The sequence below is a fragment of the Lotus japonicus genome, chromosome 2 (assembly GCF_012489685.1).
Source record: "Lotus japonicus ecotype B-129 chromosome 2, LjGifu_v1.2".
In the NCBI taxonomy this organism is placed as follows: domain Eukaryota; kingdom Viridiplantae; phylum Streptophyta; class Magnoliopsida; order Fabales; family Fabaceae; genus Lotus; species Lotus japonicus.
Genome location: NC_080042.1, coordinates 81,422,869 through 81,438,945, shown reverse-complemented (window position 1 = coordinate 81,438,945; position 16,077 = coordinate 81,422,869). Strand labels below are relative to the sequence as shown.

The following is a 16,077-nucleotide window of genomic DNA, read 5'->3' as shown; positions in this document are numbered from 1 at the left end:
CCGCATATGTCTACTAAATGTCCATCCTTGTGTGTGATAATGTCTGTTGAGACGTTTCACATTCATCAGACTAAGTTACCTTTTGAGGTAGAGTTATGACAAATCCAAATTTTAAAAGAGTTGTGTCATCTATTAGGAACGGGTCATAGACGAAGAATTGGTTTTCAAACAGTCTGTAGCGGGGTTGCTGTCCTCTGTTCTATCTCGTACTATTCAGTATTTCTCATTCTAAAACGCAAATTGGTTATGACTTTGTGCTTTTAAAACAATTTTTTCAATAGATTTGTGGCATCAACTTGATATTCTATTTATCTCGTGCATTTATTTACTTGTTGAATAAAGCTTTCTGAATTTCCTCAATGTGTTTTTTAATTAGTTTGTGCATACTAGTTTGCCAACTCTTTGTGTGTGATTGTGTTGGTTAACTATTGCAAAGGTTGTTTGCCTATCAGCTTCATTGTCTAATTGCTCTCTAACTTTTGTAAGGGGGAAGCTTTTCTCATACAAGCTGTCATGTTTCCATTCAATTGGGTTAGTTACTACAAATGAATTGTTAAATGTAGTATTAATCTTAATGTATCCAAATAATTGTTGTGGCTGAACTAATTGTCCACTTCTATGTGCCTGCTATAGAAGCTCGTAATCAGAAGTGGGTCCCTTTGTAGCTTCTGCCATGGGTGATATACCATCCCATATGGAGTTGGTTGTGAATGAAAGCTGCTTCGAATCTTTTGTTTTCATTCTCAACAACTACTCCCTCCGGTCCTATTTATAAGCATGAAAGAGAAGAAAAATCTTGGTCTTTTTTATAAGAACCAAATGAAAGTTTGAGCTATATTAATTATTTTTTTCCAATGATGCCCTTATTAATTCTAACTTGTAGAATGTGTCTCATTAATTATTCTCTCTTTCCCACTTTCCAACACGAATAACAAAGGGTAATTTTGGAAGTTTATTTTGATTCAAGACAAATTTAATGCATTTTATCTAGTTTTACTACATTTCTTAAACTATGTGAATTTTTTTTTGTTGCTTATAAATAGAACCGGAGGGAGTACTAAATAAGAGCTTTCTTCCCTCCTAAATGATGTGTATTCATAAATCATAATACTTTTGTGCATATCCTAAATGATTAGTTTTTTTTCACCATATTGATAATTTTTTTAATGTTTACAAATTACACTGGATTAATAAACTATAAAGTAAATTTCACCGATACACGGATTAATATAGTGGTTTAACATTTTGTTCTTTAACTAAGTAGTTGGAGCCCGGTTTTCAATTCTTATAAATAGAGAAAATCCACCAAGTCCTCTACCACTTAGTAATTGACAATATTCATTTAATGTGATTTCAGAGTATTAAAAAATTAATCTCATTGTTTGCTGCCCGACTACTAAATATCTTAGTAAAAAGAAAGTTGAAAAATAAAAAAATCCAACCAATCAAATCCATTCTACTCCCTTTCTTTTGTTATTAGGTACATTCTGTTCATCACTTGGAATTGTTATTAGCATTAAATAATATTATATTGTTTTGTGTCTTTTAGGCCCGTGATAATTCAATCCTTATCATGTACTAGTAGATAAAATGACCTAATTGAGTCCCTAATTCTAAGGAGGCAACTTCCTCCCTACGTTGCCTGCCTAGATCAAAGAAACGACCATTTTATCTGTGATCATTTCATCATTTTCTTGTATGATTATTGGTTAAATAAATTTTATGTATGGTCATTGGTTAATTAAATAAATGAATGTCTGAATTGTATAAGACAAAGCCGTCCCAAAGTAAAAGTCCTTGCAAGGTTATACCGACCCGGAAGAAAAGTAGTGAACAGTGTGAGAAAATTAATGTGTTGCAGTTAAAAGAATTCATCAAACATAGTATGTAAATTATTTTAATAAATGAATACCGGTCATCAAAATTCATCATAATATAATTAAAAAAAGACTAAAATAATTATAATTAAAGTGGTGTGATTTAATGCGAATGTAAAACCATACAATAGTGTCTGTCGTAATGGTTAAAAATGATTTTTTTTATAGCATGGCGGAGCTGAAGCCCCAAAAGCAACACAAGAAAGTTAATAAGCAAGAAGATTCAGGGAGGCCGTGGCCTCCATAAAATCTTGATACAAAAAGTTATGACGCTCCCTTAACGGGTGATGCAATATGTGAACTCCAAAATTGAGGACGTGGGCGTTCTTTGAAAAGTGAGTTTTTAAATATTAGGTTCAAAGTTTAATTTTTAGGAACCGCAGTACTAAAAAGACTTTTGAAGTACATATGCAGCCAATTAAATTCTTTATTTTTCATTTTAAATATTTTAAATTCTAATTTAATTATAACATGCTAAATTAGTTGATTCTAATTGGATGACTCTTTAAATTTTTTTTTTGCAATGTTTATTAGTGCATAATAATTAAAGTCATATGAAAATTTAAAATTACTACATATAGTATGTTAGAAAGTTAATGTTGATTGATTTTTTGTGATGGAATTTAATGTTGATTGATTGTAATTTGTAAGATCCAATATTGATTATTTTAAAATATACTACTAATTAATAGTAGTATTAATGTATTGCTAATTCATTTTTGTTTTATATGGAAGGTTGTTCAATATGGATAAGAGTGCCACTTAGATTGTGATGCATTAGATTTTTTTTTTTTTTTGAAATTGTGATGCATTAGAATTTGATTTTTGTTGTTGTTGACAGTAGTAAGCACTAAACCAAGGCTAATTTTTCCCGAAAATACCCATGCTTTTATGCCCATAATTATGAGGCGTGTACACACACGGTTTCTCGAAATTGTTGGGTTCACCTTTTCAGCAGAAGAGAAGATAATGCCTTACCCCAACTCTTTCTTATTCCAAACCGACCCTTCAAATGATTGTCGTTTCTCATATTCTCCAACTTGTTCCTCTTTAGTCAGATTTTTGAGACTGATTGAGCTAGCCAATATTCATCACACAAGTCACAAGCTTGGTATATTCTGCCACATGATACTCTATTCACAAAGGGAAAAAAATCATATTGATTTTATTCATAAAATGTCTGTTTTATATTTTTATTATTCAACAGTTCTTTTCCTCCATAATTATTATCCACTCATATGAGCTATGAATTATGTGCAATATAACAACATTATTGACTTAATTAACCTTCTAAGTTCTAACTTCACTGATGTTACAATGTGTTTCTTTTGATTGTATATGTGAATGCCTTTTAAAAAACATAGTTTGACAAACGCCAATGCATGATTTTAGAAAGCGTAGGAAGGAAGATACAATAATCTTAATTATTAAGCATAGAACCCTTTGCCACTTTCTAGTACACATAAAGAAGTCATAAACCATCACCTCCACCACTTTTCTTTTTTATAATTCTTATGATGAGGTTCAATTTAGTTTATTTGGGTTTAGAAGGAGCGGATGTTTGCATCTCGATCAGAATCTCAAAAAACAAAAATTTACTTCGTAAGACTGGGGTAATTTTTAATTTAATGTTTCAAAATTTTTAAAAACTTTAGCTAGATTTTAGTAAGTTTTATAAATTTCATTTTATTTTTTTTATGATTTTTTATTTTGAAAAAGTTGTTCCCGACTTTGTAAATTCACAGTACTCACCATCTGTTTTTTATGGATTCTAGATTGCTTCTCTTGTCGTGTTTAATGGTGGAGTTCAGACGATGCCTGACTTGAGAGAGTGGTAGTGTATTGGCCTCGAGCGTAAGGGGAGTACTTGCAGAAGACACTCCGACAGTGAATTGAATGAACAAAGAGATAATGTGTGTGTTTATATTCAAATTAAACTTCACCCCAACGGAATTTATAAAAAAAATTGGGTTGATTTCCTGCCACGTACATTTTTAGCCTGTTTAGCTAGTCGTTGAGCCTCAGACCTCAGTTATAAATTAGAAAAAGTGATTTCATACACCAACTTAACTAGATGAAATATAATAAAGACAAATGAAATGCTTAAAAATTATATAAAAAAAAAATCAATACTGGGTCATCATGCATGATGCTAGCTAGATGATTGCTCTGTTTACTCCAAACTTGTAATCCAAACCTCCCCTTAGTGCCTGTCTCTATACGTATGTGTTATATTACAAATTATAATGATCCTCATCATTCATATCCGTCCCCACTCCAACATAATTAAGTAGGTTCACGAAATAGCATCTTGGCCCCAAAAAATAAAACAATTATCCAATCCAACAATGATAGCAACTCCCTAACGATAAGCACATATTCTCCTAATTTGCAACCACCAGGCCTTGCACAAATATAATATCGCAGCCCAAGCCAAGGGCAATTTTGTGTTTTCACTACTGAAATTGATAATATAACAAAATACGGATTAAATGTTCATACACTTCCAACAAATTAAGAAAAATTCAAACTAAAACAAATTAAAAAACATATTTTCATTTTGAATAAAATTTAAAATGAATGTAATTATTCATCCTACATATTATAATTAGATGTCAGTGACTGTCTATGAGAATTAATCGTCCCCGAATGATAGCTTAAGTGGTAAGAGCTAGGGCTTATGAAACATATGAGTTGGATGATGGAGATTCAGAAATCAATTCCTAACGAGTGCAATTTATCAGTGACGGTGCACACACATAAAATTCAATAAAAAATGTAACTATTCATCGACATATTATAATTGAAATCAAAACCATGACTAGGACCATAGCCCGCATCCTAAGACCAGTATAATTTTCGCCGTGTATAAATATAGACACAAGAGAGAAAACCAAGGCGTGGATTAGAGAGAGAAAAGAAAACACAACATCATAGAAACAGATCAACAACACATTAAAATTAGCATGGATCATAGCTTACGTTGTTTTGGGTCGACACTACCCAAAACTCTTCTTCAGTTTCTGTTATCACCTTCACTCCTTCTCTTCATCTCCTTCTTCAGTTTCTCCAACGCAGCCTTCGACCTCGCCACCATACCCTTCAACGATGCCTATTCACCCCTCTTTGGGGATGGCAACCTTGTCCGCTCCGCCGATGGCAACGGTGTTCAACTCCTCCTCGATCGCTTCACCGGTAAATTATCTTACAAAAGTATTTTGATATGTATATATGATCAGAATTTTCCAGTAACAAAAATGAAATTCTATATGCTTTGTTTCTGGAATTAATATATTTTGTTTGATGAATATATATAGGTTCTGGTTTCGTTTCTTCCAATATGTACCAGCATGGATTCTTCAGCGCCAATATCAAGCTACCATCGAATTACAGCGCTGGTATTTGCGTGGCCTTTTATGTAAGTATCGAATTCTCATAGAAATGATCAATCTGGGTAGTGTGTTCGTTTATTCCTTTCTTAATTGAAAAATGAATTCTAGATTTATTTAATTATTTTATTCTTGCTTTTTCTTTTTCGATTTTACGTGATGATTAAAACACGCTAAATAAGTAATAGTCAAACTTCCCTTTAATTTTGGTGAAGAAATTTCAAATTTCCGGAGTTTTTGCTAAGTCATGGTCGGCGAACTCCAATTGAATATTTTTTACAACTTTTTCTAAGAAGAAGTCTTCAAACTGTAAAGTGCTAAGTGCTAACGGTTAATTGTTCGCATTCTTCACGGGGTACCAAGTCTACTAAAAAAAAAACTGTTCCGATATGAAATGAAACGCTCAATTTCATTTTTTCTTTTATTTTCACTTGATAGTGATGGTTGATTTTTTTTAATTGTTGTTACATACAGACATCAAACAATGAGATGTTTGAGAAGACACACGATGAGTTAGACTTTGAATTCTTAGGTAATATAGCCGGAAAGCCTTGGAGGTTTCAGACAAACTTGTACGGCAATGGCAGCACCAACCGTGGCCGTGAGGAGCGGTACCGCCTCTGGTTTGATCCAACCAAGGGATTCCATAGATACAGCATTCTATGGACAGCTAAGAACATCATGTAAGTGTCTCTAACTCTCTATAATAATCATGTTATTATTTGTGTTTTTCTTTCCTTTGTGCTGGGAAAGTTGTTTCGGTACTTTGTATTTGTGGCTATGGACTTAACTTTAACATGGTGTGTTGTGCGATTGAAGTGGTATTGTTTTTTGACTTATCAAAGTTTTTGAGATTGCGTGTGGGATGCTTAGTTTACAACTGTATGTGTATGAGTTAATAAGGATAGTGGGAAGTGCATAGTTTTAGATGGTAGTGATGGTTTGGAATAGAATGATTATTTTCCCAATTTTAGACATGTATAATTAGGCTCACGTTCATGGCCAGCTTGAATTTTGTTCAATATTCTCTGAAAATTAAATGGATTTCTTTCTTATTTTGTTTCTGTATGATGATGAAGATAAGTTCAAAGTTCAAACAAATATGTATATATAAGCTGTTTTTTCTCTTGTGTATATACATACTCGTGCTTATCCATATATTTTTGTATGTGCCTAACTAATGCATATGCATATGTAATACGACTCTTTTGTTTGAAGTTATCATGGTCCTTCTTTGCCAACTCTTTGAATTGATTTTCCTTGATGTGAAAGCCTATTTCTGGCTAAATTGTTGGGTGAGCAAAATTAATACATTATTTTGCTAATCATATATGGTCAAAATTAATTTATCAATCACGCGTCTCTATTATTAAAAACTGTACATTTAAACCACACATACAACACGCTAATTAGACTGTTATTTTTGGGTTACATTTAGAAGGGTAATTATGCAATTGATGAAATCCAATCCACTTATTTTGACCTACAACGGCACACAAGTAAAACTCAGCTAACAGGAATTTAATTTTTTTTTTGTGGTACATAACAGGAATTTAATAAGTTGTCCACTAATAAAAAAGCATGTGAGCTGTATTATTTTAATCACTGCCATACAAGGTAGCAGTTTTAGTTAAATTGCCAAACAAAATTAAAGCAATTAATTAGCCCACAGATTCCTACACTGTTTGGCAAACACGGTCCCATAATTCCACCTAATTGAACCCAAACTAGCTGGCAAAAATCTCTTTCATTTCATGATGAGAATATATGCTTAATTATGTAGTTATGTGTGCTAACTACGGAACTACCTAACTCATGTTATTTTTATTTTTATTATTTTTTTATAGCTATGTTTAATTTAATAATAATCATTATAATGTTTGAAGTATTATTGCAGATTTTACATAGATGAGGTTCCAATTAGAGAAATTATAAGAAGTGAAGAAATGGGAGCTGATTACCCAGCAAAGCCAATGGCATTATACGCCACAATATGGGATGCATCAAATTGGGCCACATCGGGTGGAAAATACAAAGTGAACTACAAATATGCACCATTTGTGACCGAGATGAAGGACCTAGTCCTCAAGGGTTGCTCCGTTGACCCCATCCAAGAAGTTTCCGCCAGGGAGCTATGCTCCGATCAGCACGCTGACCTCGAGGAGCAAGACTACGCAGCTGTGACGCCTCTTCGCCGCCTCGCTATGCGGAGGTTTCGCCAGCGTTATATGTACTACTCTTATTGCTATGATACGTTGAGGTACTCTGTGCCGCCACCCGAGTGTGTTATTATTCCCGCGGAGAAACAAAGATTTAAGGAGACTGGGAGGTTGAGATTCGGTGGCAGCCACCGTCGACACTCTAGGGCACGGCGTAGCCGTACTTCAACTCCAGTAGATGAGTCTGATCAGGGTGATATGTGAGATTGAATGAGATGTACATAATAGTATTGGTTTTTATGTTTTTGGGGCTTTTTATATTATTAATTTATTCGACAGAAAATAAATAAATTGAGTGATTTTATAATTTGGCCTTTTAAAACAAAACAAAAAAGATTTTTGTTGTTGTTATGTTTGTGTTGCTTAGTGTCTTAGTTTTGGTTGGTGGAATATTTTTATTTGGAGAGGTTTACCCATATTGCTCGAATCTCCGAAGTTGTGGAGCTTCATCTCCAAAGTTTTTTTTTTTTTTTTTTTGAAATGATCTCCAAAGTTGCTATCCATTGAAAAAACAGTTGGAATGTATATCTGAATAAATATGGGTAATAACTCGTCCACAACAACTTTCACTTTTACTCATCACCTTTCTTAAATAATAACATTTTATAAAAAATTGAAGTGCAAAATAAATTTTCAAAATAAACTAGTCATCTAATTTTTAAGATTCTAGTTTTCGTTCGAAAAACTATAAAATGATTTTGAAAGAGTAAGATGCTTAATCAAACTTTATTGGTTAATTAAGTTATGTTCAAGTTCATAAATGATTTTTTTATATATAACACAATGAGTCGTTTTTACATACCCCACTTAACATGCTGAATTTTCCTCAGGTGTTACATCAGGAAAGGGAGAGTAATACCTGGAATTCTAACTTAAAATAATTGAAATCAAACTTCTTAGAGAGTACTAGACGTTTCACTTACACAAGCAGTTGAATTTCGTTACAATCTTTAATGCTACTTCATCAACTAATATTATTTCAATTATGGTATAATCAAATGTTAGTTGTTAGTAATGTTAGTTGTTAAACCACATGTATCTCCAGATGTAATTCTCTATTCAAGTTGGGTATGACCATTAAGGACCACAAAAAATATGGTATGGATATATATTATCATATTTCATCAATATTTATCTTTTCTTTTAAAAAAAATGTAATAATGTATCCGTTGAAAAAAATCGTTTAAATAAGTAGTTTTATGTAAAGAAAATGCCATAGTGCACGAGACAGATTTCTCGTGTAATGCATAAAGTCAATTTGTGGCGGTTATAAGCCGCTTGTAGTGTTAAAACCGTCAGAAATTGTGAGTTAGGTTTTCAAAATTTGTGACACTTATGTGTTTCTGGCGGTTTGAAACCGCCAGAAAATGCATTTCGTGCATGACACGACAGAAATCAGTCGTGTCATATAGCACTGCTCTTTATGTAATTGTGTCTTTTTTAATAATTTTACCGTACAGTTCTAAGCAATCAGTTGTTTTCGCCTTCTAGCTAGTTTCTTAACTAGTTTTGTCAAGGATATAACTTGTATAGAATTTGAGAGGTTGAAACAATACACAGTATCAATGCTATAATTGATCAAATTAAACAAGTTATAATTAAGTTCCTGTAAATAGCTAGCTTGTACAAGCATAATTTATTTTACCTCTCACAAAACAAGATTTCCGAAGAAAAAAAAACTCATTAATTAGAAAAAGCAAGAGGGTTAAAACTAATTATATAATTAATTTGAGGATTAATCAATATCCACCTCAAAATTTGAGAAGTATATATAAAGGATTTTGTATATAATATTATATATAAAAGTGTCGATATGTAGACATCTGATTTTGATAACATTCAATAAACATACACATTAGAGACATTTTCTAACTACCACTAATGTTTGTGGGGGTTAAAAGCTGACAATTAATGCGTATGTATATTAAATGTCGATAAAATCAGATGTGTCTCAAACTTTTCATATTATAATACCAGCAGCACCTATTACTAGCTATTAGTGGAAATTTACCTGTTTGAGAAATCTCTTCATGTGAGAAGCTAGCAAACCGTTTGTACTTTGTAAGTATTAATTGGATATTGAAAAGTGCCCTTAATGATGAAACACACTTAACTTATCTTAACCTTTGGGGTTGATATCTTGTTTTGGTTGTGGCGTGTCAAATTGATTAAAGTGTGTGGGGGTGGGAAGGTACCTTATTTGACCACAAATCCATGGGGCGGCCTTAATTCACAGGCCTAATTCATAACTTCTATATATGTGCCAACAACTATTGTGCTTCAAACTCCCACATGCCCCCGTTATACACAGAAAAAGCTTATTTAGCCCAATTCATTTCAGCACCATTTTTAGTCAATGGTGCATTTTTTCATTCACAATTCGGTGTTGAATTTTCTAACAATGACCCTTTATGAAGAGAAACTAGAGTTGGATTGGATAAATTTAAATGTAAACAAAAGCTTGGGTTAGTTCATCCAAACAATTAACCTGTTTGGTGGGATTTGAAAATTGAACAACATAATATTAGTAAATGGGAACCTAGCTAGGGACATGGATAATTTCTACGACCAAGTAAAAATTGGAATAGCGGAAAGAAAGTGAGAATAATATTGATATGGTGGGAAATGAAGAGGAGGTGGAAAAATTAATAATTGTGAAAAAAGAGCTGTAGAAATATATGAGAACTCCTTAGTCAAAATATGTGATTTCAAGCCACTTCAAGGGCCAAGTCTCTTAACCATACAGTCCTAAAATTTTATCATTCAACTTGTATGTGTAAAGAAAAACAATGTACTAATAAGGTGTTAGTCTAATGATAGATAAATTATATCCCGCAAGATCGTATTTAGAAAAAAGTCATTTGTTGTGAGGAATCGCTACCGTATCTCAAACATGTAACACCTTCAATGACCAAAGAAAGAAAATAATGTACCATATTCTAAGAAACTTGAACTGCATTTGTATAGGCCTCAAGTCTTAGTAGGAATCAGACTTAAGGTATTGCTTTTATACTATAAAAGGGAAACAACAAGGAGGTCTCTTCCAAGCTTCATAGTGCAGAATGCAGTCAAAACAGATTAGTCATATACTCTATGCAGTGGATATCTCGACATTCAACTGATAAAAAGCTCCTCTAAATGTTTGTCCATTCATAAATGTTAAATATGTTAAGAAAACTACATACTGTAAATTAAATCAGAATCATTACTTTCTAACATGAGAATAAGGTTCCAGGAAAGAAAATTAAGTTTTGAAATTACGGTTGCGAGGGCGGTCGCAATTAGGTGCTGTTGCAAAGTCGTGAAGACAATGGAAAGTAAAATGAAAATTTCCATGTATTATTGATAAAATGTAAGCAAGCAATGGCAACAGCTTGTCAAAATGAATGGTAACTAAAAAATCTTCAAAACCAAAAAGCCTGTCTGAGTTACTTACAAGTGCTACCTGAGAAGTGAGCACTAGAAAAATCAAGGGAATTGAAAGGACCCTCCAATTTGATTGTTGCCAGAAGGAGGGTTAATAGCAACCCAGAGCAGTGATATAGTGATGGATATAAGACCAGACCAAACAAACACAATCGTTGGTGTCTTACCTCTTCTTCCCATAAGCCCCTTTGCAAATGGATAAAGATGAACCAGCACCCAAAAGCTGAAGAACACACCTCCAATCATTCTGCTCCAGTGACGATCGTCGCTGTATATAGTCCTGACAACCGAGACCGCGATCGCAATCAGATTAACCATGATGATAGTGACTGGTGGTATCATCAGAGAGCTCCATTTGATCACATAAATATCGGCAAACTCGTCGTTCTCGTCATCAGCCGAGGATTTCGATGTCAGAGTGAATGAAATCTCAATGCCAAACAGCACCTTTAGCACTCCCTGAAACACAGCTACTAGATGAGCGCTTGTGCCTCCAATTAACCAGAACTGCTCATTCCTCCACCACTCGTCAATATGGATACCGGACCACTTGATCTCAAGAGCAGCAAGAGCCACAAGGGTCAGTGTGATTCCTAAAAGGTAGGCTAGGAATGTGACTTCAAGGGTACCAACAATGAACTGATCAGAGAAAAGGGAAAGTGCAGGGATGAAGCAGTAAACAACGAGGAAGAGTGAAGTGAAAGGGTAGATTCCAACGTTGAGGTAAGCAATTCTTTGCAGGAATTTCAATCTAGAGCCAGCTAAGAGAGCATTGTTCCGGGAGAAGAAGATCTCGACCGAGCCTGTTGCCCAACGAAGAACTTGATGGAGCCTATCTGTTAAGTTTATAGGAGCAGTGCCTCTGAATGCATCTCTTTTGGTCACGCAATACACTGATCTCCATCCTCTATTGTGCATTCTGTAACCTGTAACAACATCTTCGGTCACGGACCCGTAAATCCACCCAATTCTGAGGCCCCATTCTGTTTTATCTTCATACCAACATGAGATCACATCGATGGCCTCGGCAACAGTTGGAGTATCAAGAAGATCCCGGCGAAGAGTTAGAGCGCCAGGGGGACGTCCGTTTTTTATAGATGGATGATCAGCAAGAGGCCTACCTCCAAACTCAGCCACCTTGACTGAATCAACAAGAAGGCTTGAGTTGCCGAAACTTTTAGGAATAAGAGCAATGTTCATCATTTCTTCATCATCAGCAGAACTAGCTTCAGGGACAGAGGCAACTGTTGAGGATTTCTTGTTCTTACTACCAAACCAACCACCAGATTCTTCTTTCACCCGGGGTGGATCAAAGCCATAAAGAGCAGTTCTTCGAAACAAGCAACCTGTGCCAACATATACTGGACCCTGAATCCCATCTAGTGCACGCATGTTGACATCAAAGAAGACAGTGTTGTGATTGGCATAGCGATCAGAAGGGTCAATTCCTTCGAACCTTTGAGGAAATTGAACGTAGCTGAGCCTTTCCCCTCCGCGGTCCATCATGAAGCAAATACCTTCCCTTAAGGCTTTTGAGTTGTATATGTAATGGTCACAGTCCAGGTTGAGTATGAAAGGGCCATTGGACATGATGGCTGAGGACCGAACCAGGGCATTCATGGCCCCGGCCTTCTTGTTGTGATCATAGCCGGGTCGTTTCTCGCGAGAAACATAGACAAGCAGAGGAAGACGAATATCAACTTCACTGAAATCCATGGCATTTGAATCTGATGTTGTTCCAGTCAGTGGCTCATCACTTGGAGGTTTTAACATTACCTGTATTTGAAAGAGGGCTTATGATCAGCACATTTAATATTCATATCAAAATATGATATAACATTGCAATTCAATCATGTATGCACTCTTAGAAATTTGATTGTGAAAATAGTTTATGACCTATCTTTAAACTGTTTGGAGTTTATTTCATAAGCTGCCTATAAGTGATTTTGAGTTTATTTCAATAAGCTTATTAAATTAGGTTAGGAATAAGCGCTTAGGAATTTGTCCAATTGATATTGAGCATTACCTGTATGATACTGGAATGATCACCTCTGGCATGCTGTGATGCAGGAGTAGTCCAAGTGCCAGGCCAGTGTGTGCCATCAACCATCCATGTAGCTTTAATAACTTCCACAATCTCCAATGGTTCATCACTTTGATTCTCTCTCTGCATCTTCATAGCTTTCATCTCCTCTCTAGCATTATAAGCTTCCGAACGCCGCCGGATCGAATCAGGAAGGCCATTGATTCTTACCTTAAACTCATCATACTCCCGCTTTACCCGCCTGCGGTCCCTCACAAAGTCAGAGCGAACCTTGTTCTTGTAAGGATCCCTCTTCATATTAAAATAAGATTCTGGGTTCCTCGGTTCAATGTCATGCTTCCTACAAAAAGGAACCCACAAATTGGCAAAACTTGCTGCCTCTGCCATGGCCTCAAAAGTTAGAAGCGCGCCTCCATCGTCAGAGACATAACATGAAAGCTTCTCAACAGGGTAGTCAGCAGCTAGAATAGAAAGAATGGTGTTTGCAGTAACGAGCGGTGGTTCTTTTTCTGGATCTGCAGTTGACACAAACATGTCTATTCCAGGGAGATCAGACTTGCCTTCAGGATTAGCAGGATTAGGAGTTTCAAACTTCTCTTTCAAGGCATCGAGATCAGCGTCACGGTTTATGGGGAAGAGCTTAGGCAGCTGGTCAAGCAGCCAGGAGAAGGCAAACCAGATTTCACAAACGACTGACATAAACCACAGCCAGATTGCATCATCATTGGGGTTTAGGACCCTCCACCTCAGGAAGAAAACAAGAACCACAAGCCGAACTAGTATTATGAGCCTGAAAAAGAAAACAGCAAAATGAAAATGAACTTTAGATTAATTGTTCAATTATGTATTGATTCAAAAAATACTACATAAAGTAGATAGAGCATATATCACAAAGTGATCAAATCCAGCAGCAAGACAAACAGAAACAACTACAACAACAAAAAAGGAAATGGTAAAAATTATGAATCAGAAGACAAGCAAAACAAAATGTCATGCAACGGGTAAATCACTGTATTTGATTGGTTTGAAGCAGAATGAAGACTCTACTATCAATGTGCAGAAGTCAGTTTTCTGCAAATTATGTGAGATAAGAGATTGAATTTAGCTACTGGAGCATTGTTTTGCTATCGATTTGTAGTAACAACAAAATACATGGTGAGAGATGAAATTCACATACAATTGCACCTGAACTGCTCTAGTACTTTTAAGTACTTAAGTTTATCCTATTTCATTTCTGTCTTCCTTCATAAAAAAGTGTTTTCTAAGTAATAAACAAACACCTAAAATAACTAAATCAAATTGAATATCACATATTAGAGAGTTGAGATTACAACTTGAGTTTAAGTTAAGAGGAAAAGGGTCTCATACCTATATGGACTCAAAATTGCAGCAGAAATACTCAATTTCCGGGTCAAAGGTCTCCACTGCTTCTCATGAAATACTTTAGGGTCACCACTCATCCAATCAGAAGCAGAAGCAGAAGCAGAACTGGCATCACTTTCAGACTCTTTTGGCCACATAGCATTCCCATATCCATAGCTCCCCTTGTTTCCATACAACCACTGAGCCTGATCAAATTCATTAGCAAAATTCCCCGATTTCATCTTCGACAACTTCCTCTCCATCTTTGACACACCAGGAGGCAACGGTACATCCTCTTTCATCATCTTCGGGTCCTTGTAAGGCCCGCAGCATCCAGGACAAACCCCCTCACATTCCCTCAAAGCATTTCTGTAACAATCTCCACAAATCTTGTAACCACACTCACAAGGGAGAATATCCAATCCTCTCTCATCACTCATGACCTTCCCACCACAGCCAGGCACATCACAAGATGACCCTTTTGCACCAGTCATCTGGGGATGGCTAGATTCTGATTCAATCACTTTCTCCTTCAATAGAACACGAGTAGCCTGATTAGACCCGCCCGTAAACAAGGAATTCGACACGCACTGGTCCTCCAGTCTCCGAGAAGCAGACCTCTCCATAGTAATCTGGATTGGCGAGTCATAAGGGGTTTGAGGAATGTCCACCCTGTAGAGAGCAAAGTCGCCACTACTATTACTACCACCACCACCACTACCACTACCACTCTCACTTTGCTGATCAAGTTCATTGCTTTTGTGGTTCAAATATGAGGTAGAGGACATCATGATTAGTCTCAATCTCTCTCACACACACACACTACAGAAGCAGCACCTGTAATTTCAATTTCATCATCCAATATCAACCCCTACACCACTAGTTCATCAGCAAGGACTTATATAAAAGCTGAAAAATTTATAATCATTCAACAATCTAAACACACAAATAAAAGAAAAACACCAAATCAACTTATATCCGTGTAATGTAGCAAGTAGCAAGTAGCAATAAGACATAGTTGATGAATTATAAACAAATGCAATTGAAAACAAAGATTGTGCCAAATGTCTTACCGACTCAAAAGACAACCCGGCAATGGAAGAGTGTCTGAAAGGCAGAGAGGAAGCTAAGCGCGTGTCTGAAGCCGTCAAAGTGTCAACTCTCTCTGTCTGTTGTGTCTGAAAAAACAGGACCGAGTCCAAAAAAAAGATCAAGATTTTCAAACTTGCAAATTTTTTGAAAACCCAAATAAACAAAACAAAAACCAAACACCGTTTAAGGATTCTAAGAACTTGAACTACAAGTTCTCTTGTTCATCATATGAAAAATGTAGAACTATGTTGAATAAAGTAAGTAATATGAATGATGGAAATGGAGAAGAGAAACAGAGAGTGGAAAAGGATTTGTGTGACTTTGTTGATTGTTTTGGATTTTATGACTGCGGCGGAGAGGTACATTCGGAATGTCTGATTTTACTTCACACGACTTATACGCGGGGAGCCAGGTATTTGAGCCTGAACGTGTTCTTCCTAGCTTAATACAAATCCTGTTACAATCTTTAGTTTCCCTTTAAAAATCAATTATGTAAATTGTAATTTTTTAATTGATTTGCCACAATTTTGTTAGTGTGACTGTGTAGGAGACAACAAATGGGTTATCCTTTTGAATGTAAAAATTAAAAAATGGAAAATTTTGATTTCGAGATTTGGTAAACAGTGTAAAATTAAGAATGAAGTGGAAAATCAATGAGTCATATTTTT

The 16,077-nt window shown here is 35.4% G+C and overlaps 2 protein-coding genes across 2 annotated transcripts; one reads left to right on the top strand and one right to left on the bottom strand.

The window, feature by feature from the left end:
* Positions 1-4,763: 4,763 nt before the first annotated feature.
* Positions 4,764-7,792, top strand: LOC130740179 (probable xyloglucan endotransglucosylase/hydrolase protein 30). The gene is made up of 4 exons (XM_057592692.1): positions 4,764-5,072; positions 5,195-5,295; positions 5,741-5,949; positions 7,164-7,792. The coding sequence occupies exons 1-4, from the start codon at positions 4,844-4,846 to the stop codon at positions 7,687-7,689; spliced, it is 1,065 nt and encodes a 354-aa protein (XP_057448675.1). The 5' UTR covers positions 4,764-4,843; the 3' UTR covers positions 7,690-7,792.
* A 3,011-nt stretch (positions 7,793-10,803) lies between these two features.
* Positions 10,804-15,806, bottom strand: LOC130740178 (cellulose synthase-like protein D2). The gene is made up of 4 exons (XM_057592691.1): positions 15,391-15,806; positions 14,324-15,154; positions 12,938-13,745; positions 10,804-12,687 (listed from the first exon to the last, which is right to left on the bottom strand). Exons 2-4 carry the CDS (start codon positions 15,106-15,108, stop codon positions 10,954-10,956), a joined length of 3,327 nt encoding a protein of 1,108 aa, XP_057448674.1. The 5' UTR covers positions 15,109-15,154; positions 15,391-15,806; the 3' UTR covers positions 10,804-10,953.
* Between the last annotated feature and the right edge of the window lie 271 nt (positions 15,807-16,077).

Excerpts from the sequence above, each read along its gene's own strand:
- LOC130740179 (XM_057592692.1), top strand. The coding sequence starts at position 4,844 with ATGGATCATAGCTTACGTTGTTTTGGGTCGACACTACCCAAAACTCTT. Across the intron at positions 5,073-5,194 it reads CCTCCTCGATCGCTTCACCG|GTTCTGGTTTCGTTTCTTCC; the intron begins GTAAATTATCTT and ends GAATATATATAG. Across the intron at positions 5,950-7,163 it reads TGGACAGCTAAGAACATCAT|ATTTTACATAGATGAGGTTC; the intron begins GTAAGTGTCTCT and ends GTATTATTGCAG.
- LOC130740178 (XM_057592691.1), bottom strand. The coding sequence starts at position 15,108 with ATGATGTCCTCTACCTCATATTTGAACCACAAAAGCAATGAACTTGAT. Across the intron at positions 13,746-14,323 it reads GCAATTTTGAGTCCATATAG|GCTCATAATACTAGTTCGGC; the intron begins GTATGAGACCCT and ends TTTCTTTTTCAG. Across the intron at positions 12,688-12,937 it reads ATCATTCCAGTATCATACAG|GTAATGTTAAAACCTCCAAG; the intron begins GTAATGCTCAAT and ends TTTCAAATACAG.